Consider the following 23,681-nt stretch of genomic DNA (forward strand, 5'->3'; position numbering starts at 1 on the left):
GCTCCTGCAGCCGCGTCCTTGGGGACAAGGGGGACCCCAGCAGCTGGGGTGGGAGAGGTGGGTGCCCAGGGAGCAGATCCCGGTGCTGGCTGAGCCCAGCCATGCTGCCTGGGGGCGGGGTCCCCTCTGAGGGCCTGGCTTGTCAGCGCTGGCTCCTACCTTCCCCTCCACCACCTCCCCTGGCAGCCTGGGCGCACACTGGCCGGTCCCCCTGCTCACCCCACGCCCTGGCCCCAGCTCGGAGCCACCCCGTGCTCCAGGGAAGGCTGTGTCCCATCCCCTGTGCTTTTTCCAGGGCTTCCTCCAGGCCCCGTGCCTGGAGCCATGTGAGCCCTGTGGTTTCCCCTCTCAGCACCCGCTGGGGAGGGCTCATGGCTGGCCCAGAAGCTTCCTTCCTCCCTAGCAGTCGTGCTCATGCTGGAGCACAGGACCCAGCTGGATCTCTGCTCCTGTCCCCCTTCGCTTGGGGACATGTCCTGGATGAACCGGGTGCATCCCCACCATCCCGTCCCTTTTACGGGGATGGATGCTCTGGGCCAGATTAGGGGGACCACAAAGGTTTATTGGGGGTATGTGGGGCGTGCTGCCAAATCCCCCGTCACCGCCGGAGCTCTGGGGGGTGGGCTGGCCATGCCTCAGCTCCGCAGCCCCTCCAGCACTGCCCGCAGCACGGCCGCCACCGCCACTGCCCCGGGGTCGGGCTGCAGCAGCTGAGCCGAGCTGATGTAGCTGGCTCTGCCCGCCCCGGCCTCCATCTGCCTGGTGGCCTCCGCCGCGGCCTCCGCGCTCTGCCGGGGAAAAATGGGATGCGCTCGGGACGCGGACGGGACAGCCGGTGATTCCCACCCCGTCCCCTGCCAGCCCAGCTCTGGGTCTGCCTGCCTCATACCTCCACGGCGGCAGCCAACACCGGCAGCAGGTCGGCACCGGGGCTGCGCAGGGCGTGCAGAGCCTGCGCCGCAGCGCACAGCGAGTCCAGCTGGGAAAGACGGGGCTAAGAGCCAGGGCTGCGGCCAGGCCGGTAGCCCCTGCGGCTCGCGGGCAGTGGGGTGGCTCTGCTCCCCGTCCCTTGGGATGCCAGCACTCACCATGGTCCTGTCCCCCGGCGCAGCTCCTCCGTACCTGCGTGGGGTGCAGGGGGTGGTCAGGGTCCTGCAGAGGGACTGGGGGTTCTGGGGGTCCCGCAGCCTGCGGCACTCACCGCTGCATGGCTTCGATGCCGGCATCCATGGCGTCAGCCCACGTCGGGAGGTCGTTGCGGTTGAGCAGGGGCCGGGCAGCTGCCGTCAGGAACAGCCCGTAGAGCTGCCGGGACACCATCCCCGTCACCGCCCGCGGTGGTGGCACAGCCAGGGTCCCACGGGGTGACAAACCAGACCCACGCCCCTTCCTCTCACCCCGCGCTCACCGCACCAGAGGAGCCACCCATCTTCTCCAGCAGCAGGTCGGCCAAGGCGGAGAGGAGCTGGGCCGGGGCTGCCGGTGGCGGCCGGGCACGCACCCACTCCCGGATGGCTGCAGGGATGGAGGTGAGAACGGGCTGGGATGCTTCCCTCGGCTGACCCACGGGGTCCTGGGGACCCCCACCTCCCCTGGGGGCAGCCGAGGACCCAGGGCAGCTTGGGCTTCCCTGCTCCCTGAGAAGGAACAGCCCCGGGAAGCCCCTGCTCCTGGGAGGGGATGGCTGGGGTGCCCTCTCCCCACAAGTCCCCTGCCGATGGCACTCCCCAGGGTGCCAGCACCCACCTCGGGCAGCCCGGGCGTGCGTGTGGCCGCAGTCCCCGTCACCCGCTGAGCGGTCCAGCTCGTTGAGCTTGTCCTGCATGTCAAGCAGGGTGCTGCACACTCGCTCCAGGATCCGCTGCACCCGCACTGCGTCAGGCCCTGGGCGGAGGAGACGTCACCCCTGCCCGTCCCCGGGGGAGACAGGGAAACCGAGGCACGGGGAGGTGACAGCGCCTGGGGGACTCGAGCTCCCTGCGGCTGCCCGTACCCGTGCTGGTCTCATGCTGCGCGGTCCCTGGTCCCTCCTTCGGTGCCGGCACCTCCTGTCTCTTGCTCGTGGCAGGTGCCGCGGCCAGGTTGGGCCAAGCCATGGCTGTGGTCTTGGCATCTGGAGCAGCAAGAGGTGAGAAAGAAGTGAGTGCCAGCTCAGCAGAACCCTGCCGGATCCTTGCCAAAATGTCCGGCAGCGCTGCCTGCACAGGCAGCCAGGCAGCCAGCACCTCGGGACACCTCGCTGCCCTGGTGTCCTGGCTGTCCCCGTGCCGCATCCCCACTGGTGGGCACTCACCGATCAGCCCCACGAGCTCCTCATCCACCAGCATGAGGGTGAGGGAGACCCCGGCCATCTCCAGTGCCGTCATGAAGGAACCCACCAAAGCCCGGGCAACGTGGACGCCTCGGCTCTCTGCGGGCACAGCGGGGGCGCCGTGAGTGAGGAGGGGGTTGCAGGAAGGAGGAGAAGGGCCAGAGGCAGGGAATAGTGCCCCAAGACCCCCTCTGCACTCACCCAGACGGCGCACGGCCGCACCAGCCACGATGCCCAGCTCCAGGCAGGACAGCCCACCCAGGTTGTTCACCACCAGCACCACAGAGGCTCCTGCAGGGTACGGAGCAGAATGAGACCCCCACCCAGGGGGTCTGGGGGGTCCACGGAGGGCCAGGGGGGCTCACCGGGGCTCAGGAGCAGGCGGGAGGCATTGGAGGGGTCCGTCATGTGTGCCAGCATCGTCTCCACCGCCTCGTCCGCCAGCAGCACCTGGGGGGCACAGGGGGGCTGTGAGGGCAGAGCTGGGGGGAGTGGGAGGTGGGGGCGGGACGGCAGGGCCCCACTCACCTTCATCCTGCGCACGCCCGCCTCGCCGTGGATCCCTGCGGAGATGGGGTGGCATCACCCCGTGCTGCGGGCACCTCCCGCACCGGGCGATGCCTGCCCCACGGGGGGGACGGGGGGGACACAGCCCCTGCTGGGGCAATGGCGGGGACACAGGAAGGCAGCTCCTCACCCAGGCCCAGCTCCATCTCATCGTCAGCCAGCTGGAAGGTGGGCTTGGAGCCCGGGACGCTGCAGGGGGACAGGCTGAGACCCAGGGTACCTGCGTGGGGAGGGAAGATGGGGTTAAGCCTAAGGGATTTGCCCCTGAGGGCAAACTGCCAAGAGGGATGGGGGTACAGGGCTGGGGGCCAAGGCACAGCACCCCTGGGGGTCCCCACAGGGCAGCAAGGAGCCCCGTGTGCGTACCCATGGCTTTGGCAGCCACCGACACCTTCTCGACGATCTCGTTCAAGCTCGCCCCTGCCTCGGCCAGGGCCCCTGCCACCTGCAAAGGGCAGCAGTGGGTGAGGGACCGCTGGGCCCCATTCCCCAAAATCCCACATCCCCACAGGGATGCGGTGGGGCCCTGGGCATCAGCAGCACCCTACGCACCTTGTGTATGAGGACCGTGCCGCACAGCCCGCGGCGGCCAGCTTTCTTCGGGGCAGCAAAGGCGCTGTCGTCCCCTACCACCACCATGTGCACGTCAGCCCCCTCCGCCCGCGCCCGCTCCAGCGCCAGCCCGAAGTTGAGCCGGTCCCCGGTGTAATTCTTCACGATCAGGAGGGTCCCAGCTGTGGGGGGACGGCAAGGTGAGGGGTGAAGCCACGGCAGGGGGTGAAGCCCCGACCCGCGCCCCGCCGTGCCACCCTACCTGCGCCAGCCTGCGTCACCGCCCGGATGGCCGCCAGGATGCTGCCCACGGCCGGAGAGGTGAAGACGGCGCCGGCCACCACGCCGGTCAGCATGCCCTTCCCGATGTACCCTGTGGAGTGGGACAGGGTGCTCGGGGCCGTGCCGGGGGCAGCCAGCCCGCGGTGGTGGGGGGCTCACCTGCGTGGGCGGGCTCATGGCCAGAGCCCCCCCCGGAGAGCAGGGCCACCCGGCCCTGGATGGCCACCAAGTCGGCACGCAGGACCACCCGGTGTCCCTGCAGGAGCCGGAGGCCGGGATTGCAGGCCACCAGCCCCGCCAGCGCGTCATCGGCGCAGCTCGCCACAGAGTTCACCAGCTTCTTGGGGACCTGGTGGCACAAAGGGGTGACGGTGGCAGGGCACGGGGATGGCACCCCAACCCCACGGGGGTGGGGGGGAGCAGGGGGCTCCCCGCCGCCCCGGGCTCACCTCCATGCCGGCGGCACGGTGGGGACACAGCGGAGGATCCCGCGCAGCCGTCAGCTCCGAGTCCAAATTCTGTCGGGAGGCAGCGAGGGCTGAAGGAGGGCAAGGTCCGCCGCCGGCAGGGACAGGCCCCCGTCCCAGCCAGGGGTCCCGCGGGGACGGCAGGAGGGGGACGGGCTGGGATATGGGGTTGCCTGTTCAGAGCGAGGAGCTGGGTTCAGTGTCATCCCCAAATGCGGACCCCCTCCTGGGGTGTCGGGGGGGGGACTGGGGTGGGACAGCCCCCACTGCAGGGACCCCCTCATGGGGTGGGGGAGGAGGGTGGGTGCACCCTGTAAGCAGGGACCCCATCCTGGGGTGGGGGGGGACTAAGATGGGGGCATTCCCTGCAAACAGGGACCCCCCTCCTGGGGTGGGGGGGACCAAGGTGGGAGCACCCCCCGAGCAGGGACCCCATCCTGGGGTGGGGGGCAAGAGGGGACACTGTTCTTGGGGTGGGTGCACCCCCCCAGCAGGGACCCCCTCCTGGGGTGGGGGGGAACCAGGGTGGGTGCACCCCACCATCAGGGACCACCTCCCACCGTGGGACCTGGGTGGATGCACCCCTTCCTCAGCGGAGACCCTTCTCGGGGTGGGGGGGTCCAGCGGTGCACCCCCAAATGGAGATCCCCCCCCCCCGCAGCAGGGACCCCCGAGCATCCCCACCTGCCCTCTCGTCTGCTCCTCCGGGTCCTCCCAGCGGCCTAGAGCGGCCCCGCACGGCCCCTTCCGCTGACGTCCCGGCGGCGGCGGGCGGAAGGGGCGGTGGCGGCGGCGGAGAGGCCGCGCCAGGCCCCGCTCCCGGTGCGCGTTGCGTCCAGCCCCGGTCCCGCTCCGGCCTACCGACCCCCGCCCGCCGCCGCCATGTCCTACAACTACGTCGTAACGGCGCAGAAGCCGACAGCCGTGAACGGCTGCGTCACAGGTACCGGTGGAGGGGGGAGGCGATGCCAGGACCCTCGGCCTAACGGTCGCGGCGGCGGGGCCTGTGCGGCCTTGGGGGTGACGGGGCGGGGGGGCACTGCGGGACACTGAGGGGCTTGGTGGGCACGGAGGTGCCTGGGGGGCTGGAGGGACATTGAGGTTCTTGGGGGTCAGCGGGGCACCGCGGAGCTGGGGGGTCCTGAGGCCCTTGGGGGGGTCCTGAGGCCCCTGGGGGGGCTGTTGGACACTGGGGGTGTGTGTGGGGCACTGCGGGGGAGCCAGGGGGTTCCCTGAGGTCTGTGGGGTGGCGGTGAGTGCACTGTGGTGCCTTGGGGTGTCCTGAGGTGTGGGGGGGCTGGGGGGGCACTGAGGGGCCCTGGGGGTGCCCTGAGGTTTATAGGCGTGTTGGGGGGTACCGGGGGAAGCCGGGGGGGCCTTAAGGTTTGGTGGGGTGCTGTGGAGCACTGAGGAAGCTGGGGGTGTCTTGAGGGTTGTGGGGGGTGCTGTGGGGGCACGTTGAGGTTCATGGAGGTGGTGGGGGGTACAGGGGTTGCACTGGGGATGCTGGGGGGGGTTTCTGGGGGATCTGGGCCGGGCTTGAGGTTTCTGAGAGCTCAGTGGGGTTTTGGTGTCTGGGGTGAAGTGGGGCTCTTGAGGGGCGGTTAGAGAGCAGCAGAGGATTGGGGTGCTGTGGGGAGAGGCGGTGGTGATGCCTGTTTCTGTGTCTTGCCTTATTGCAAGGTGTTTTGGGGTGTTGCGGTGTACTCTGGAGAGGGGGTGTGGTGGAAAGGGCCCCCGGGAATGAGGTTCCCTGAGGAAAGGTGAGAAGTCAGAGCTCAGGGAAGGCAGTCGCTGAGGGGGCCAGGTGTTGTGGGAGGAAGGAAGGGGCTGGGGTTTCGGGGTGCCATGGCTCGCGGGGTGCTGCAGGGAGGCTGGTGCTTGGTCTGAGGCTGTGGGGCTGCAGGCCAGACTCCCCAGGATCAGCAGCCTCCTGCATGCAGTTCAGTGAGAGCACCCCAAGGTGCCACCTCGTCGCTTCTTTGCGGCTCAACAGTGATTTCTTCTCGCCGTTTTCCAGGACACTTCACCTCGGCGGAGGATTTGAATCTGCTGATCGCCAAGAATACGCGACTGGAGATCTATGTGGTGACGGCGGAGGGGCTGCGGCCCGTCAAGGAGGTGGGGATGTACGGCAAGATCGCCGTCATGGAGCTCTTCCGCCCCAAGGTGGGTGCACTGCGGGGAGGGGAGCGGGCTGCCCGCCAGCTGGGGAGGGCAGGCGCGGGCACACCGGGGCCGCCGGCTCTGGCACCCTCCTGAAGGCACACCGCCGCTCTGCTTTCGCAGGGGGAGAGCAAGGATTTGTTGTTCATCCTGACGGCCAAGTATAACGCCTGCATCCTCGAGTACAAGCAGAACGGGGACAGCATTGATATTATAACCCGTGCCCATGGCAACGTGCAGGTGAGTGAAGCTGCAGCACCTCCAGCGAGGCGAATTCCCTTCCTTAGGGATGGTTTTACTTTGCCGGTGATGAGAGTGCACCGAGGTGATGGGTTTCTGCCTTTTATTGATGATTCTTTGCCTACCACTGACTCTGGTATGGTTCACCTGCTGCCACCGGTATTTCCAGAGGTTTTTATTCTGCAGTGAGTCAGTCTCGGGCTCAGCGACTGAGGACACGGCTACAGCTGTGTTCTCGGGGTAGTTTGCAGAATAACAAGGTTAATTTGAGATACCAATACCAATACCTCCTACCATAAAGAGAATTACCGCTCAAAACTCAATGTAAGGCAGAATTTTCCCTGGGAAATGACTCCTCTGGTATTTCATGGCCGGTCTCTACACGCTGCATACCAGAAGCATGGCTGCTGAAGTTACTCTTGCCATCGTGGCCATACAACATTGTTAATAATTGCAGATGTTCTCTGTTGTTCTGTTTTATGTGGATTAAAATCACGCTTTTTGAGCAGGTCAGAAATCCACATGTCTCTTTGGCTTTTGGTTAGTCATTAGCCAAATGATTTTCATCAGCTGTCAAGCCAAAATATCTTCCATCTGTTTCCAGGCGCTGAGCTTCCACTGACTTACTGTTGGCGGAGCTGAGCAGGGGGTTACAGGCAGGAGCTGTAGGTGGGCATGTCCTGTCAGTAACATGTTAGCGTGTTTGGGGGAAAAGCGCTTAATCTTCCCGTGCCACGGTTCTGCCTTGTGACATATGGAGATGCTGATATCAGCCCCCGCCGAGTAATGCTGAGGGGTCTGTGGAGGCTGATAACAGGGCTGGATTTCTGGAGGGTAATTTTTCGGTCGTGGATATCAAAGCACTTCACAGCAGCGGAGAGCATCGCTCTCCGTCAGCGATAGAAAGCAGAGGCGCAGGACAGTGATATGGCTTCTCTGAGGTCATTCTATAGAGAGCTGGGATTAGAAAACCGGTTGCAGGGTCTGCTCCTGGAGCACCCGGTTCCCGGGAGAGAGAAAATGTGTGCTGTGGGAGTTCTGCCAGGCTCTTGGGTGGAAAGGACCTGCTGCTTCAGGCAGGAGAAGCCTGAATTGCCTTTGGCTTCCCAGATGGTATTTTAAAGCCTGCTGGGAGGTGTGCAGGGAGTCCTTTTTCAGTCGAAGGGTGGTAACTCTTGCCCCTGCTATTCGCAAGTCCCACGGGGGGGATCTTTTTCTAATGCTAATCGCCCTTTCTCTTCCCCTGTCCATGGTTCTTTCGCTCAGGATCGCATCGGTCGTCCCTCGGAGACCGGCATAATTGGCATCATTGACCCGGAGTGCCGAATGATCGGCCTGCGGCTCTACGATGGCCTCTTCAAGGTCATTCCCCTGGACCGGGAGAACAAGGAGTTAAAGGCTTTTAACATCCGCCTGGAAGAGCTCCAAGTCATCGATGTGAAGTTTCTCTATGGCTGTCAGGCTCCCACCATCTGCTTCGTCTACCAGGTACCTTGTTCTCGATTGGTGACTCAGGCAGAGGGTGCTGGAGATTGCTGGGGCACCAGCCAAGGTCTCCAAAGCGCTCGAAGCAGCAGCGGTGTTCTGGAGCCAATGGAAAGCAGTGCTTTGGACAGAGCGAGAGACCGTTCTGGCTCCTGCAGGCTCATTGCATAGCCGAGGGAAGTCCGTGTTCCTCTGTGCTGCTTTTTTCCATTTCTTGGAGAGAGGAAGCCATGCTCTCCCACAGGAGAGCTGGGCAGCTGATGCTTCGGATGGGCCCGTTTCCGTGTTAAACACTCGGGAGGAGAGCATGGGTCTTTCCAGCAGGTGCTGAGCAGGTGGATTAGAGCCCGAGTCAGTTGTTTCCTATAGGCACTGCTGTGAGACTTGGGCCTTCCCCTTAAAAAAAAAAGGCAATATGTCGTTTGGTATTTGGGAGGCCGCTCCAGGAGTGTAAAGAGGGGCCGTAACCTCTCCTATCGCCTGGGTCCTCACAGAGGCAGTGTTTATAGGCCCTTCTCTAAACGCTTATTTTGAACCAAAGAGCCTTTGCTGTGCTGCCTGGGTGAGGGATTATCTTTGCTTTGTCAAATTCTGGGCTAGCCTGGGCCTAGCTGAAGGTTCCTGGGATGGCAGCGCATAGGATCTGCTGTGAAATGAATTCAGCTTCGGCATAGTTCTTGGCGGCAAACTTATAAGAGCCACTAACCACGTGGCAGCAGTGACTTGATTTTTCCCTATCTGGGTGCTGTTGAACCCTCCTACGAGTTACTGAGTAAAGGCACGGGTCAGAAATCACTTTGTCGTCACGTAACTAGGGGTTGGGAGGGCAGCCCGGATTCCCCCGTGTCAGGACAGTGCTCTTCCCCTGCCCTGTGGGTAACTGGTGCTCTCCCTCGTCACCTAAATGTCAGTGTGCTCCCTTTAGCCTTGCTGGGAGGTGTCCCCAGCCGTCGTGTATCCTTCCCACCTCGCAGACGCTTGCGTGATGATTTAACGGTGGGCGCAAAAAAGGAAGAAAACAGGGAGGGGGTTGGTTAAGAGGCTCTACCTGAAAAAGCAAAGGATTTTCCGCTAATGCGTAGGAACAAGCACTGTTTTCTTACAAAAAGCACTGCCGTTCTTCTCCTGCTTAGGGGAGAAGAGAGTCGTGATCCCTTGTACAACAGAGTGGAGCGTGACCCGCAGGGCTGCGTCGTGCACGCTTTCACAACACGTGGCCACCTTGTTTCTGTGTGACTGGGGAGTGTATGTGGGGACCGTATTTTTATCCCGCGCAGCCGCACTGCCTTTAAAACCCGGTGTCAGAAGGGAAGCTCGTAGCCAGTCTTTTCTCTAGAAATACACACTAAGGGTGGCTGGCTTATTGTGGATTTCTGGTTTTCACTCGCTGCCTGGGTGACTTCCCCAAAGGCAGGAAGCCTAGCAGCGGCCGTGTGCTGCTCTGAAGAGTGCTGAGCGTACCCGTGGTTTGATCAGTGCCGTTGCTGTTGCGTGATGGGGAAACTGAGGCAGAGAGGGGTGGGGAAACTCAGGCAGCACCGTCACGGGGTGCTGATTTGGACAAATTCTTAAACTCGGTGTCAGGATTTGGGCAGGAGTGTGCCAGTTTCCACTCGGTGCTTAAAAGCATCGTAAAGGAGGAGCTTGGTCACCCCGTGTAGTCAGCAAATAAAAAAGCTCCCATCTGGAGCTCTGACATGCTTACAGATTAAATCAGAGCAAATCTGTTAACGGTTCGTTCGTTATAAACAGGTATTATGTGAATAAAGAGCAAATTAGTAGCTTGCTCCATGTCTAACACGCTTAATATGAATTTTATCCTTGCAGCAGAAGCGAGATGTAAGTTTTGTCTGACTCATTAGGCCTTACGTAAAACTCTGGCTTTGTTTCGCTCCCTGGGTGTCTGACTTGCTTGTGTGTGGAGAGGGGAACGTTTCCAAGCTGCTGCTTTGATTCCTTCTCAATTTATTAATCATTATCACAGGATTTGGACTGAATAGAAGAGCAGTGTCTGAGAGAGTTTTTGTGTAGTTCTGAAACCGGAGGAAGATACCACAAAAGGGGAAGTTCATAAAAGTAAAAAAAGGCATGAGAGCTGCTGTGGCGTGGAGTGAAAAGGTCTAGAAATGTCAAAAAGTTTCATTAATGACTCCTCTGCCATTTTAACAGCCCCACTTCAACTTTTTCCTCCCCACAGAGCTATTGCTCCTCCTGGCTTCCCCTTCTCTGTCAGCCAGTACTGCTCTTTGCTTCCCTCGGTGCTGCACCGCTGGCTCTCGCCAGGACCTCGGGCTCGGGAGCACCGTCGGTGAGGGTGTTTGCCAAGCGGCAGAGGCTGCGTGGGGTGAGCCAGGAGGTGCCCACCTTCCCTGCGAGTGTTTGTTTACAGAGCTGACGGCTACAGGGAGGGAAAAAACGCTTTTACTCACATCTGGAAAGTGGCAAGGCATAACAAAAAAGATGAACAGCTCTTCTTAAGTAGTTCTGTGAACAATGTGACTAAGGAAGCCTGGCTCCCTGTGATTTAGAGCCTTGTCTCAGCTTTTGCGACGTGAAGTTGATCAGTGGGTTATGTTCAAAGCCCTCTCTGTGCTTTGGGTGCTCAGACGTCTTTTCCCCATGTGGGTTCCCAAGCGCTTGTTAGCACAGACCACCTTTCCTGTTGCGGGGTGCTGATTTGGGGGCCTCTCCTCCACCCACCCTGTATTTTGGTGAAGCCTGCGTGGACTCACTGCCTCGGAGACGTCTGTGTGCGTCAGGTTTGGTTAAACTTACCCACTGGGCTAGGAATTACTGGAATGGCAGAGCCGCCGGGGGATTATTCGGCAAGCAGATTATGTTTCCTCAGGAAACCAGGCTGAAAGGCTTGAGGAGCATCGAGATGGGAGCTCAGCTGCTCTGGCACCTGCGCCGCCACAGCAGAGCTGAATTCCTGAACGCCTTGCTGGAGCTGGAGGCGGTGGCGATATTGCGTAGTGCCACTCATGCCCAGATTTGTAGAGCTTTGCGTCAGATGAATATGAGTCCCAGAAAATCGCTTGTCTAAAAATGCAAAAATAGTTTTCAGTCTTTTTTGGCACAGGGATTTATTCAAAGGTTGTTCAACATATGGCTAAAGCTGGGGAGAACGTTAGCGTGTGTATGTTCAGACACGTGTGCGGTTTGAGGGAGACTGACGAGGAGGTGGGCAGGGTGGGAAGCCTCAGCAGATCGTTGGTGACGGTGCTCTTGCAGGAGATGAGGTGGAGTCTCCTTGCTTCGCAGGTTCCTAGCCGGCTCTGCTTCTGGAGCCTCCGTTGCTGTGTACGTGAGGCCATCATCGGTGTACGTCATCGTTTGTGGCTTCTCTTGCAGGACCCTCAGGGGCGCCACGTCAAGACGTACGAGGTGTCCCTGCGCGAGAAGGAGTTTAACAAAGGTCCTTGGAAACAGGAGAACGTAGAGGCTGAAGCCTCCATGGTCATCGCAGGTTGGTCCTTCTTTGTAAAAGATCTTCCCTCCCGTTTCTTTCTCAGGGCTGAATGCCTCAGTCCTGCTGCACAGGTTTTCTAATAAGACATTTGCCTTTTTCCCTGCACAGTGCCAGAGCCTTTTGGAGGCGCGATCATCATTGGGCAGGAGTCTATCACCTATCACAACGGTGACAAATATCTAGCTATAGCTCCACCTATCATCAAGGTGAGTTGACTACTGAGATCTAGAAACGCGTTGCCATGCAATTCTTCCATTCCCAGGCGACTCTCAGAGTGCTGGTGGGCTATTGGGCTACTTGTAGTCAAGAATTTAAACTCTTGTCTCCGGGTGTAGTCTAACAGGGCTACTTACTCCCAGCGGTTTGGCGAGTGTGAGTGTTTCACGCGATCCCCGGTCTGTGTTTTCGGGGACTGAGGGACGTACGTGAACCTTGTACAGGTGGCAGTGTGTGCTTGCAGTGCAGCGTGTGGCTCTGCTCTCTGCGGAGTGCTTGGAAATGGTGCAGTAAAGCTGAAATCTTGTTCAGGCCCCAGAGAAAGGGATTAATTAGGAGGTAGTGCATGGTTTGGGCACGGGTCCAGGCCAGAGCCTGGTTTCATTTCAGGCAGCAAAAGATATGAATGAGCCCCTTGGAGACTTGAGTCCACCGGTGTATGATTGGGGTACTTGTTCAAAGGAAAAAAAAAAAAGACTTCTAGAGTTTGTGACAGAAGTTGAGTTTGTGTTTTTTGTCGGACAGACGGGACAGTTCCCACATTTAAATGGTGCAGGAAGCACAAATGGCACGGCTGAGGTGCCGCTCGGGGCTGAAAGAGGGCTTGAGCTATGATCAAAAGGTCCTTTTAAGCTGAAAATAACGACAGGCTATAAAAGAGCTATAAATCTTGGGTAAAGAGATACTAATATTGTTGCCCAAATGCCTACAGGCTCTCAGACTGCTGCTGAGGCTCTGTTATATTGGAGCAGGCAGAGCAAGTTGCCTGTGCTCTGCTGATGAACAGATCTGGGCCTTGACCTGCAAGCAGAGTGCAGGCGCGTCTATACTCAGGGCCAGTGGGATGTTTGCATACAATAAAGATCTGCAAGATCAGGATTTTCAGCCCAAAACCAAATATGTTGACAGGAGGCCAGGCAGCATCCACCAACAGAGCAAAACGTCTGCGGAGCTTGGGTCCAGAGATGCAGCTTGGAGCTCTGCAGGTCCCAGATAGCATCCCTGCATCTGTGGAAGGCTCAGCGTTAGGAAAACGGCCTTTCTGATGGCATCTTTCCTGGGCTGTGAACAAGCTAGCGACGTTTAGGAACGTGAGGTGGTTCCTAGTGACCGTTTGACCACAGATTCTGGTTGTGCTCGCTGATATGGTTTATTGGAGGGCGAATCCAGCCCTCTCCCTCCACGCAGGAGGTGTGGGACTCTGCCGTGGTTACAGCCAGCAGCTGGTGCGCTGTGGATGTGATTGTTCCCTTCTGGCGTGTCCAGAGGTGGTCCTTGCTAGATGCCTGTTTGGGGCCGTTTCAACGGGTTCCTAAAAATTCCCTCCTCCTTTGCGTGCAGCAAAGTACGATTGTGTGCCACAACCGTGTGGATCCCAATGGGTCCCGTTACTTGCTGGGGGACATGGAAGGACGCCTCTTCATGCTGCTCCTGGAGAAGGAAGAACAGATGGATGGCACTGTCACCTTGAAGGACCTGCGCGTGGAACTGCTCGGCGAGGTAGGACTCGGCCACGTCGCGTCTGCTCTCCCTGTCGCTTCTCACTGCGGGGCTGGGAGGCTCTGCAGGCTGGAAATGCTCCGCTGAGGACTGAGTGGCAGGAACGGCCTCTCTTTTGGAGCCCGGGGTGGGGTGAAGTTTCGCAGTTGTCACAGGTCTGAACTGTCGGCTGCTGGGCAATTCCCTATCTCGGCACTTGAAAGTTTACATCATCTTCCCGGGTTCTTGCCTAGTGCTTGTGTGCTGTTCCTGAGAGAAGTTTGGACTTTCTGTGCATTTTGTAAAGGGACTAAATTCCCCTCCTGTGCCCAGGGTCTTCCTGTTGGGCTGCAGCTCAGATGTGGTGCGTGCGGGGTGCGACAGGGTCCTTTTCAGGCTAGTGCTGGTTCATCTGCGTCTTCTCAATTCCCAGACATCCATCGCAGAGTGCTTGACCTACCTGGACAATGGAGTTGTGTTTGTCGGTTCTCGGCTTGGGGATTCCCAGCTTGTGAAGGTACGTGGCAGCTCTCTTCTGGCTTAGTTGTGTGTTCAGACAGGATTTTGTACGTATTTATTTCATCATGGCCTCGAGAGCTGTGCTTGGATAAATTTTCCTTTCTTCTTGCCTGCCCTACACCCTTTCCACTTGCTCGGTCTCACTTGTTGAAAGCCGATGATTGTGTTTATTCACAGCTCAACGTGGACAGCAACGAGCAGGGCTCCTATGTAGTGGCTATGGAGACCTTCACCAACCTCGGTCCCATCGTCGACATGTGTGTGGTAGACCTGGAAAGACAAGGCCAAGGGCAGGTAACATTGATTCTGCTTTTCTTTTCTCAGTGCTGGGGATGTCTGGGCCGGCCAAATGTATGTGTGGGTTGTCCATGGAAGGAAAAGACTACAAACCATTTATTGGAGGATCTCAAAGTCTTATCTAGCTGCAGGGATGGTATTGAGGTCTTACACTGAAGAGTGGTGTGAGTGGGGACGCTAATTCTTGCATGAGGAAGGGGTTGCCTTTGTGCAATGGGGAAGGATCAGGTGCTGAAAAACTTCCTGAGAAGTGGAGAAGATGGGTATCCCATCTTCCCCTGAACCCATCGCTACAAGGAGGAGTGGGGAAGCTTCCCAGCTGTGGTTGGTAAAGATCATCTGTTTTATCTCCAGCTGGTCACGTGCTCGGGCGCATTTAAAGAGGGTTCACTGCGGATCATCCGGAACGGCATTGGGATTCATGAGCACGCCAGCATTGACTTGCCGGGGATTAAAGGTGCGTGAGCTGTTCAGTGCTGTCAAATACAACCCGCGGCCTGAGAGGGCCCGGTGGGGGGACATCGTGTGCGCAGACGGAGGTTGGGGTGTGGGGCAGGGGGCTTGCCACCCACCAGCTTTTGGAATATTCACTCTGAGCAAATGTGGCCTCTCTTTGTCGCAGGCTTGTGGCCCCTGAGGTCGGACTCTCATCGTGAAACGGACAATACGTTGGTGCTGTCCTTTGTTGGCCAGACCAGGTAGGGTGGGGTTAATGCTGAGCCAGGCTCTCAGCCACATGTTGGAGCGTGATATAACAGGCATTCCCTTTCCTGTTCAGGGTTCTTATGTTAAATGGAGAAGAAGTAGAAGAGACGGAGCTCACAGGGTTTGTGGATGATCAGCAGACTTTCTTCTGCGGCAATGTGGCACATCAGCAATTGATCCAGGTAATGTCAGCTCTAGGAAAATGCAGATATGGTGACCCTACAGCCCTTACTGATTGTGGGGCTAACCTAGATCTGCCCTGCTTATCAGGGGCAGGGTTTGCAGTCCTTCCCTGGGCCGACGTCAGAAGGGAGGTGGTGTTCTGGCTCTGAGCAGAGGCGTTCTCTCTCTCTCCCCAGATCACCTCTGCCTCTGTGAGACTGGTTAGTCAGGAGCCCAAAGCCCTGGTGAGCGAGTGGAAAGAGCCCAACGGAAAGAACATCAGCGTGGCTTCCTGTAACAGTAACCAGGTAGTGGTGGCTGTGGGACGAGCCCTGTACTACCTGGAGATCCGGCCCCAGGAGCTCAGGCAGATCAGGTGGGTGCACGTCTCTCATCCTGGCCCAAAGGCTCGCAGCCTCTGCTGTCTGTCTTCTCAAGACTGACACCGCTGTCTGCTTCCTCCTTCTTGCCAGCTGCACAGAAATGGAGCATGAAGTTGCCTGCCTGGACATCACCCCTTTGGGGGACACTAACGGCATGTCCCCACTGTGTGCCATCGGGCTCTGGACTGACATCTCTGCCCGCATCCTAAAGCTGCCTTCGTTTGAACTGCTGCACAAAGAGATGCTGGGAGGAGGTAGGGCTCTCCTGGGGCTGCTGGGTGGTGGCAGCAGTCACTGACCTGCCCGAGTTGGGAGTGACATCAGCCTTCTCTTCTCCTGCTCCCTGCAGAAATTATCCCTCGCTCCATCCTGATGACGACCTTCGAGAGCAGCCATTACCTTCTGTGTGCCCTGGGGGACGGAGCTCTCTTCTACTTCGGGCTCAGCCTCGAGACAGGTGACTACAGGGCCTAGCACCGAGCGGGCTGCTGGAGAGGGTGGCTGGACTCATGCCCTCTTACTTGCTTGACATGCTTCCTTTTATCCTTCTGGAGAGATCTCTCTTTTTCTTGCTTTCTCCCCATGACGGGGTCGTGCTCAGGTGGGACCGGCTGGGGGCACTGGGAGCTGGTGGATTTCTCCAGCGGAGTCTGGAGAAAGGAGATGGATGCTCACATCCATTCCTTTGCTGCCCTGTGCCGACAGCAGGATGCATTTACCCGCGCTCGTTTCTTCCCAAGGTGTTGCAGCCGCGTTGCACTCTGCCGTCCTGCTCTTGCGAGCTCCGTTGCAGCAGCTCCCAACACCGGTGCTCCTTTTCTGCAGGCTTGCTGAGTGACCGAAAGAAAGTCACCCTTGGCACCCAGCCCACCGTCCTGAGGACTTTCCGCTCTCTGTCCACCACCAACGTCTTTGCCTGCTCTGACCGCCCCACCGTCATCTACAGCAGTAACCACAAGCTGGTCTTCTCCAACGTCAACCTGAAGGAGGTGAACTACATGTGTCCCCTCAACTCGGATGGGTATCCCGACAGGTCAGCCTGCACCTTGCCCTGTGTGACACGGGGTGGGCGAGGTTTGGACTCAGCAAAGGGGACCCTGGGGCCAGCAAAGGGGATCCTGGGACCAGCAGTTTTGAGGGGTGTGGAGGAGAGGAAGTTTTTTGCTGTGCCACCCACCTTATAAGCACCATTGCTCATGGTTTGGTTTTGGTTTTTTTTTTTTTCCAATACAGCTTGGCGTTGGCCAATAACAGCACCCTGACAATCGGCACCATTGACGAGATCCAGAAGCTGCACATCCGCACGGTTCCCCTCTACGAATCGCCCAGGTGAGCTGAGCAGTGGGAGAGATCCTGCCTTTTGAGGGAGCCTGGCTCGAGGGCCTGTGCCTTGCTACGTGGGACAAGGTCGGGGGGAGACTTCGCAGTCAGCGTTCCCGTTGTGGGCTCAGTTAGCACGCAGACTGAATTGGTAGCTTGTGCCGAGAGCGGTCTGAGCAAGTGAGCAGCTCTGCCTCTTCCTTCCAGAGCCTTTGTGCTCTCCTTGGAGTGGCCCGTCCTGGCTCTCCTGCCCACACAGCTCTTTGTCCTGCAGGAAGATCTGCTACCAAGAGGTATCGCAGTGTTTCGGCGTGCTCTCGAGTCGTATCGAGGTGCAGGATGCCAGCGGGGGCACCACTGCGCTCAGACCCAGCGCCAGCACCCAGGTGAGGGGTAGCTGCTAGATCGTCCCTGAGCTCTGGGCTCTGGGTATCGTAGTTCCTCGGGCCAAACCGTGATGCAGATTTTCCTTGACAATCTTCTCTTCCAAAGCTCGGAGTGCGAGCTCTCCCTTGGCAGCCTGGGAGGAGATGGGGTGGTAAGATCTCTCCGTGGTGGTGAGAAGGGCTCTCTGTGCTGCTCTCTGGCAGCCTTGGCATGCTCAGCGTTCTGTCAGATCACCTTTGGGTTTGCGTGCTGCTCCGTCAGTCTCCCGTACAGGCTTTTGTTCAGTCTCAAGTGGTTTCCTTCTCCCAGGGATGCAGGCACAAGTCCCCGTTAGGCAGTAGCTCTGGTGGAAGCCACAGCACCGCATAAACTCTTCTATTAATGCTGCTGCTCAGCAGTGCTGCCTCTGCCACCCACGTCACACATCTCTGCTGGCGCAGGGAGCGTGTCCCTTTACTCGGGTCCAGGGAACTCCTTGCTTCGCCTTCTCTCCCACTCCTTCTGGTTCCCAGTTGCCTCAGCCCGCGTGGAGCAGCGTGAGGACGTGCCGAGTAGCACAAGGATGTGACTGGTATTCCTGTGTCCTAGGCCCTGTCCAGCAGCGTCAGCACCAGCAAGCTGTTCTCCAGCAGCACGGCACCGCACGAGACGTCCTTCGGAGAGGAGGTGGAGGTGCACAACCTGCTCATCATAGACCAGCACACCTTCGAAGGTACCAGTCCCAAATGCTGGCCGTACCCTAGTCCAGTTTTCTCCTCCAGGACAAGCCCATCAGCGTGTGGCTGAGACTTGTGATCTTCACAGACTTGTGAAGATCTGTGATCTTGCACGTTTCCATCAGCCAAAGCGTTTTTTTCTAAAGCAGCATCAGCCACAGGGCATAGGATTAAGGCATAGTCATTTTTTGATGGCACAAGGTGGTGGTGGGGAATAGGAGAGGGGATTTCCAGGCAGCCATCTTGGACATGTCTTAAGTTTTCAGCTGCTCTACCCACACGTGGAGGTACTGCCTGCCGCGGCCCGGGGGACCCAGTTGTTTCTGCCTTTCCCTCTTTGCACAGTGCTTCATGCTCACCAGTTTCTGCAAAACGAGTACGCCCTCAGCTTGGTCTCCTGCAAGCTTGGCAAGGATCCAAACACCTACTTCATCGTGGGCACCGCCATGGTATATCCCGAGGAGGCAGAGCCCAAACAGGGCCGCATCGTTGTCTTCCACTACTCTGACGGTAAGAGCGAGTTCTTCTCACCTGGCCGAGTCCAGCTGCTTGAGGGAGATCAGAGATGAGCTCCTCAGGCCTGAGAGAGCTCACATCCCAGTAGCAGGCAGAGAGGTTTTTCTGTCAGCTGCCCACAGACGGGATCTATAGGTGCTGTTACTCTGCTGCAGGCCATCACAGCGTGTTCCCTTTCCCCCCATCTCCCAGAGAAGCCCAAGAATCCCTCGCCAGAACTGGATTCTGGGATTTGTTTGCGGCACATCCACCCCTGCTGTCACATCACTCCTGTGTTACTTGCCCACGGATCCTCTGAGACAGTTTCTAGGGAGAGCAATGTTTAGAGCAGCTTGTCTGGGCTTGGCACCCTTGGGAGTGCAGGACAAATAACCGGGCGGTGCCTGGATTTATTCCAGGGAAGCTGCAGAGCCTGGCTGAGAAGGAGGTCAAGGGAGCTGTGTATTCCATGGTGGAGTTCAATGGGAAGCTGTTAGCCAGCATCAACAGCACGGTAGGGCTCTCGCAAGACCCTGACTTGTTTGGGGAGCGTGTTTCGGTGCTGGAAGCTTCTCCAGCTGTGCAAAAGTCAGCCAGGTCCCCAGTTTCTGTTGGGGAACGTGTTTTGGCTGGCGCGGGTGTCCGTGCCGGCTGAGAGCTGTCTCCCTTCCTTCAGGTGCGCCTGTACGAGTGGACAGCAGAGAAAGAGCTGCGCACAGAGTGCAACCATTACAACAACATCATGGCGCTCTACTTGAAGACCAAGGGAGACTTCATCCTTGTGGGAGATCTGATGCGGTCCGTCCTCCTCCTTGCGTACAAGCCCATGGAAGGAAACTTTGAGGAGGTATCAATGCTGTTAAATAGCCTTGGTCGAAGGCATGCTGGGAGCCCGCGGTGCCCTGCTCTGGGCAGGGAGAATGGTGTTTAAGGTGATAAAAGGAGGCGCCTGGCTCACCCCGCCTCGCTAGCCCTTTGAAGACAAGGCTGTAGGGCTGTGCAATGAGAGCAGCGTCACCTGGGTGTGCTTTTAGACAGATCCCTGTGGTTTCTGGAGGGACGGATCCCTGCGCTTCCAGGAGACTGGGCAGTGAATCAGCAGCCTTGAGAAGAGCAGGCTTTGGGTGCCTGATTGCTGCTTGCCAGGGGAGGGGAGCTGCCATCTGGACTGCCTGTTGTACAGTTGGAATGGCTCAGTGCGACCGTAGCTGCGTCTCCGTCGGCAAAGGCAGCGTAGCTGGGGGCTGGACCAAGCGCTGAGACGGCGTGTGCGCGTCAGTTGTTAGAACGGCTCTGGGCATGGCTTTGGCACGGGCCGCTCTGCGTTTGCCCGGGGAGCACCCTGGCATTGTCCGAGTGCCACTGGGGCCGGGGCCGTCTCCAGAAGGCGCTTGGTGCCTTTCACGCTCAGCTGCGACAGAGAGGGACAGACGGGATCCCACCTTGCTCCTGAATGTTGGCATTGGGTGAAGAGGAATGAAGCTGCCATCTGTGCACGCTGCCTCTCCTCTTGTTCCCTTCCAGATTGCCCGGGACTTTAATCCAAACTGGATGAGTGCCGTGGAGATCCTGGACGACGACAATTTCTTGGGAGCAGAGAACGCTTTCAATTTGTTTGTGTGCCAGAAGGACAGGTGAGCTGGCTGTGGCAATGCGTGGCGGGAGGGATGGGGTGATAGGACCTTCTGGTCTCCTCCACGTTACAGCTGCAGAGGCACGCGTGTCAGGCTGGAAAGCTGGGAGCAGCAGGGTGGGAGCAGGGGAAGCTTTTGTGTCGCCCCGGCATGGACTTAGCAGGGCGCTTTGTATTTCAGCGCGGCCACGACGGATGAGGAGCGCCAGCACTTGCAGGAGGTGGGGCTGTCCCACCTAGGAGAGTTCGTCAATGTCTTCTGTCACGGGTCTCTGGTCATGCAGAACCTGGGGGAGACGTCCACGCCAACGCAGGGCTCGGTTCTCTTCGGCACAGTCAACGGCATGATTGGTAAGGGTTGGGGTTCCCCAGCCCGAGCGGGAGGGTAACAGGTCCCCTTCCCTGCTGCTGAACCTGGGCTGGGGTTTCCTCGTCTCTCCGTTCTTCTCTGTTCCCCAGTCAAGGCTCTGTGCCGTACCCCCCTCGGAAACCGGCTTTTCCCTCTGGATTCCTTCCAGGAGAGGAAAGCGCTCTGGCTTTCTTTGAAACTCCTTCCTTGTCCCAGCCCTCCCAGGCACCAGCTTCCAGCACAACTCCAGTCCCAGCAGCCTGCCAATCCCTGCCTACTGGGAGCTGCTGGGATGCCCTGGGCTGAGCCCTGAACCTTCGTCTCCATCTTACCCTTTGCAGGACTGGTGACCTCGCTGTCGGAGAGCTGGTACAACCTCCTCCTGGACATGCAGAACAGGCTGAATAAGGTCATCAAGAGCGTGGGCAAGATTGAGCACTCCTTATATCCTTTCACCGTTTGGTCGGGAGCCTGGGCCAGTCAGCGCTGGGGGCTGGCACGTGAATCTGGGCTGAGCCAGGTGCGGGGTGGGGGGTCGGAGGTTTATTTCTGTCGGGACGCTGTTGGGAGCGTGGTTTGCCAGGTGCCCAGGGCTTTGTGCTCGAAGAGAAGGTGCCTGCGGTAGAGAGGAGTCTATCTTGCAGGGTTTGAGGATGAATCTGGCTTTGTGATAGCCCTAAAAACGTGGCATAAATTCGGTGATCCTCCTGCCGCTGTGTGCACCCATAGTCCGGGGCTGGTGTTACTCCGTGTGGATTTGGCTCCTTGACGGTGGCACCTGGAGATCATTTCACACCGAACGCAAGACGGAACCGGCTACGGGATTCATTGATGGTGACCTGATTGAAAGCTTCCTGGACATCAGCAGGCCCAAGATGCAGGAGGTGGTGGCAAACTTGCAGGTGAGACGGGTGATAAGAGCTTAGGCCCTTCAAAATTAGCTCAGGAACCCGGCCTGCGGTAAACCAGTAACTCCTGAATGCATGCTTTCCTATGAGGCGACGATTTGGGAGTGTTCTTCAGCATCTGCTGCTGTCTCCACGCTCTGATGCCTTTTCTGTCCTTGCAGATTGATGATGGCAGCGGCATGAAGAGGGAAGCCACCGTAGACGACCTGATCAAGATCGTGGAGGAGCTGACCCGGATCCATTAGCAGGATTCGGGGTCGTTCCCTAGCACCTTCCTCCTCCACGTAGAGCAAGGGAGTCTTTTCCCCACCTTGGGGACCCCTGGCCGGCTGCGCTGAACACCAGCGGTGGTGGCCCTTGCCCGAGGGGACGTGGGGGAAGGAGTCTCTGAAGGGGAGCCGGCTTGCTAGGGATTTTGGGGGGGTGTTGGTCAGGCACCACGGCATCGCCTGCTTGGATTCACGAATCCTGCGGACTCGGCTGCTGCCCCAGAGCTGGGCTTCGCCGCTCGCTCTCGCTGGGGTGAGCGACCGGTAGCGCTTGGCTGACGCGACGCCCTTGCCTGGATTCACTCTTCACTGTTGTCTTTAGTATTTTTATTTTTATTTTTTTGCTTTCGGTTTCGTTTTTGATTCTTTTTGATTCCTTGTGGTTTGTTTTTTTCGGAAGAGGAAGCAAAGCTGCCTCGAGGGCGAGGGCTGGAGGGGTCATCGGGGGCTGGCGAGCCGTGCGGGCGCGGAGGGGGAGGATTTCTTTACATCTGGGTGACGAAGCTGAGCGGGACGGCGCGCTCCTCTCTCTCTGCAGCATCTGTGCCTCGCTCGGGGAGGGAAGTTCTGGGAAGCTCAATCAGTTGTTGGTTTCTGAGTTTTACCAAATAAAGTAGTCCGAGAGGAAAGGTCTGTGAGCTCCTCGTCGCGCCTGCGGGGGTGGTACCCGCCGTGCGGAGCCGCGGCCTCGGCCGGCCAGAGTGACCCCCCCCCCCCCTTCCCACGCCAAAGGCGGTTTCTGGAGGTATTCCCCACGCTGAAACGCCGTCCCGTGCTCGGTGTCGGCGAGAGCAGCGCGGGGGGCAGCAGGCTCAGCGGATCAATCTGCGGCTGTCTGTTTTCCAGATGCGTTTTTATGGCTTTTTTCTTGGACTTCCAAGAAATTTTCGTTTCCCCTCTTGATGCCGCCCAGCGCAGGCAGGTTGGGAGCGGCGATGCCGACTGCCTCTGATGGGGAGGCACAGCCTTGGCTGAATTTTTGAGACGGGTGCTTCTCCGGCTGGTCCTCCTCAAGCATCAATTAGCACTAACGATGCTCAGTTCTGCTGGTGCCCCGCAGGGCCTGGGCTCCCTGCCAGGGGGATCGCGCTGAGGGGACCCCTGGCTCCCGACGCACCCTCCACCAGCGCCAGCGTGGGTGCACGAGGGAGCGATTCGCTCCCCCGTGGGCAGCAGTTCTCTGTGCGTAACCTACGGGTTAATAATTATCCTCCCGCTCTCCGTTTGTCTATTTATGCTGGAAATTGTCCAAGCCAGGGGCTGCCCTGCCTCGCTGCTGCCCTCGCCTATGGGTTACTGCCAAAACGCACGTGAGGGTGGCAGAGTTGTCCCCAGTTGCCCTCCTCCTCCTGGGCCTCTCCGTGCCTCTGCGTCCGCTCTCCCCGCCCGAGCCAGGCTGGATCTCGCCCGCCGTGCCATCCCCCTCCGTAACCCACCGCGTTAAGATCCCGTCAGCCCCCCTAGTCCCATCCTGGGCCCGTTTGCGTCAGCACAGGTTTCCCCCCAAATCCCTCCCTGCAGCAGCGAGAGGCGGACAGCGTCCCAAAAGCAGCCTCGGGCTCCCGCTAACATCTCTTAACTGTTGGGCAAGCCCCGGTTCCTTCGAGGAGGTCGCAGGGAGAAGGCTATATTTGGACATCTCGCTGCCCGGAGAGGCTCTTTAGGACTGGGGGAAGCGGACTGTGACCCTTTGCAACGAGCCTGGACTCCGTGTTTGCGCTGGTTGCGAGCAGACGGGGTTTTTATTAGCTCAGGTCTTCGGGCTCTGCGTTCCTCTGCCCGGAGCCACTTCTTTCCTTGGCCCCTCACCAAAACTGGGGAGTCCCAGGGAGCACGCCAGCCTGCGGAGACCGGCACGCTTGGCTCCGCATGGCTCCCGTATGCGCTATCCTTCCCCAGCAAAACTGGGGATGCTGGTGGCGACGCGATGCTGGCAGCCTCCTCTCTGGGGTTTTTTTTTGTGCAAACAGCCTCCTGCGGCCGGGTTCGAAACGCTGCTGGCCGAGGCAGGGCCCGGTGTTCATCCTGTGCTGCTGGCCACGCTCCAGCCGTGTTCGTGCGGCCGCCTCCCCGGGCTGGGGTCACGTCCCCCCGAGCGCCGTGGCTGCACTGGGGGTCCTGCACCCCTAAACCCAGCTTTTTTCCTCCCCCCAGCTCCCTGTAACTTTAATTTCGAAGCGTGCAGGGGTGATTTCGAAGCGTGCTGGGGGCGATGCTGTGGTCCTGCCTGGGGCTGGGCCGGGTGACCCCAACCCTTGGGCAGGGACGTAGTTTTGGGGGAAATCTGCACCGGGTGGGGAG

General features: G+C 59.1%; 2 protein-coding genes across 5 annotated transcripts; one reads left to right on the top strand and one right to left on the bottom strand.

Moving 5' to 3' along the window:
- Positions 1–129: 129 nt before the first annotated feature.
- On the bottom strand, positions 130–5,008 carry TKFC (triokinase and FMN cyclase). Of its 4 annotated transcripts, XM_087740900.1 has the most exons (18): positions 4,864–5,005; positions 4,162–4,352; positions 3,872–4,061; positions 3,693–3,803; positions 3,431–3,612; positions 3,245–3,323; positions 3,009–3,098; positions 2,840–2,874; positions 2,677–2,761; positions 2,513–2,602; positions 2,294–2,410; positions 1,994–2,113; positions 1,747–1,884; positions 1,409–1,515; positions 1,202–1,305; positions 1,089–1,122; positions 890–979; positions 542–788 (listed from the first exon to the last, which is right to left on the bottom strand). In XM_087740900.1, the coding sequence occupies exons 2-18, from the start codon at positions 4,165–4,167 to the stop codon at positions 636–638; spliced, it is 1,731 nt and encodes a 576-aa protein (XP_087597026.1). In that variant the 5' UTR covers positions 4,168–4,352; positions 4,864–5,005; the 3' UTR covers positions 542–635. The 4 variants fall into 4 exon arrangements, with proteins under 4 accessions (XP_087597000.1, XP_087597016.1, XP_087597026.1 ...); XM_087740874.1 differs by having other exon boundaries at positions 130–788; positions 890–1,122; positions 4,864–5,008; XM_087740890.1 differs by having other exon boundaries at positions 130–788; positions 890–1,122; positions 4,162–4,230; positions 4,864–4,910.
- Positions 4,989–22,020, top strand: DDB1 (damage specific DNA binding protein 1). The gene is made up of 27 exons (XM_087740593.1): positions 4,989–5,122; positions 6,200–6,348; positions 6,469–6,585; positions 7,852–8,073; positions 11,425–11,539; positions 11,651–11,748; positions 13,100–13,258; positions 13,671–13,754; positions 13,934–14,050; positions 14,408–14,510; positions 14,676–14,751; positions 14,832–14,940; positions 15,118–15,296; positions 15,394–15,557; positions 15,653–15,760; positions 16,129–16,336; positions 16,537–16,632; positions 16,898–17,009; positions 17,599–17,722; positions 18,072–18,236; positions 18,641–18,735; positions 18,898–19,068; positions 19,746–19,855; positions 20,036–20,205; positions 20,545–20,647; positions 20,982–21,105; positions 21,273–22,020. Exons 1-27 carry the CDS (start codon positions 5,062–5,064, stop codon positions 21,354–21,356), a joined length of 3,423 nt encoding a protein of 1,140 aa, XP_087596719.1. The 5' UTR covers positions 4,989–5,061; the 3' UTR covers positions 21,357–22,020.
- The last annotated feature ends 1,661 nt before the right edge of the window (positions 22,021–23,681 follow it).

This window comes from Nipponia nippon, unplaced genomic scaffold (genome assembly GCF_047370975.1).
Source record: "Nipponia nippon isolate SJK-2023a ecotype South Korea unplaced genomic scaffold, ASM4737097v1 scaffold_10, whole genome shotgun sequence".
Lineage (NCBI taxonomy): Eukaryota > Metazoa > Chordata > Aves > Pelecaniformes > Threskiornithidae > Nipponia > Nipponia nippon.

What these genes read in the sequence shown, in the direction of transcription:
- DDB1 (XM_087740593.1), top strand. Translation starts at nt 5,062, where the DNA reads ATGTCCTACAACTACGTCGTAACGGCGCAGAAGCCGACAGCCGTGAAC. An exon ending in AAAGACAAGGCCAAGGGCAG is followed by an intron (nt 14,051 to 14,407) that starts GTAACATTGATT and finishes TTTTATCTCCAG; the next exon opens with CTGGTCACGTGCTCGGGCGC. An exon ending in AGACCAGCACACCTTCGAAG is followed by an intron (nt 17,723 to 18,071) that starts GTACCAGTCCCA and finishes CTCTTTGCACAG; the next exon opens with TGCTTCATGCTCACCAGTTT.
- TKFC (XM_087740874.1), bottom strand. An exon ending in GCACGGTCCTCATACACAAG is followed by an intron (nt 3,324 to 3,430) that starts GTGCGTAGGGTG and finishes TGCCCTTTGCAG; the next exon opens with GTGGCAGGGGCCCTGGCCGA. An exon ending in GGTGGCTGCCAAAGCCATGG is followed by an intron (nt 3,099 to 3,244) that starts GTACGCACACGG and finishes CTCCCCACGCAG; the next exon opens with GTACCCTGGGTCTCAGCCTG.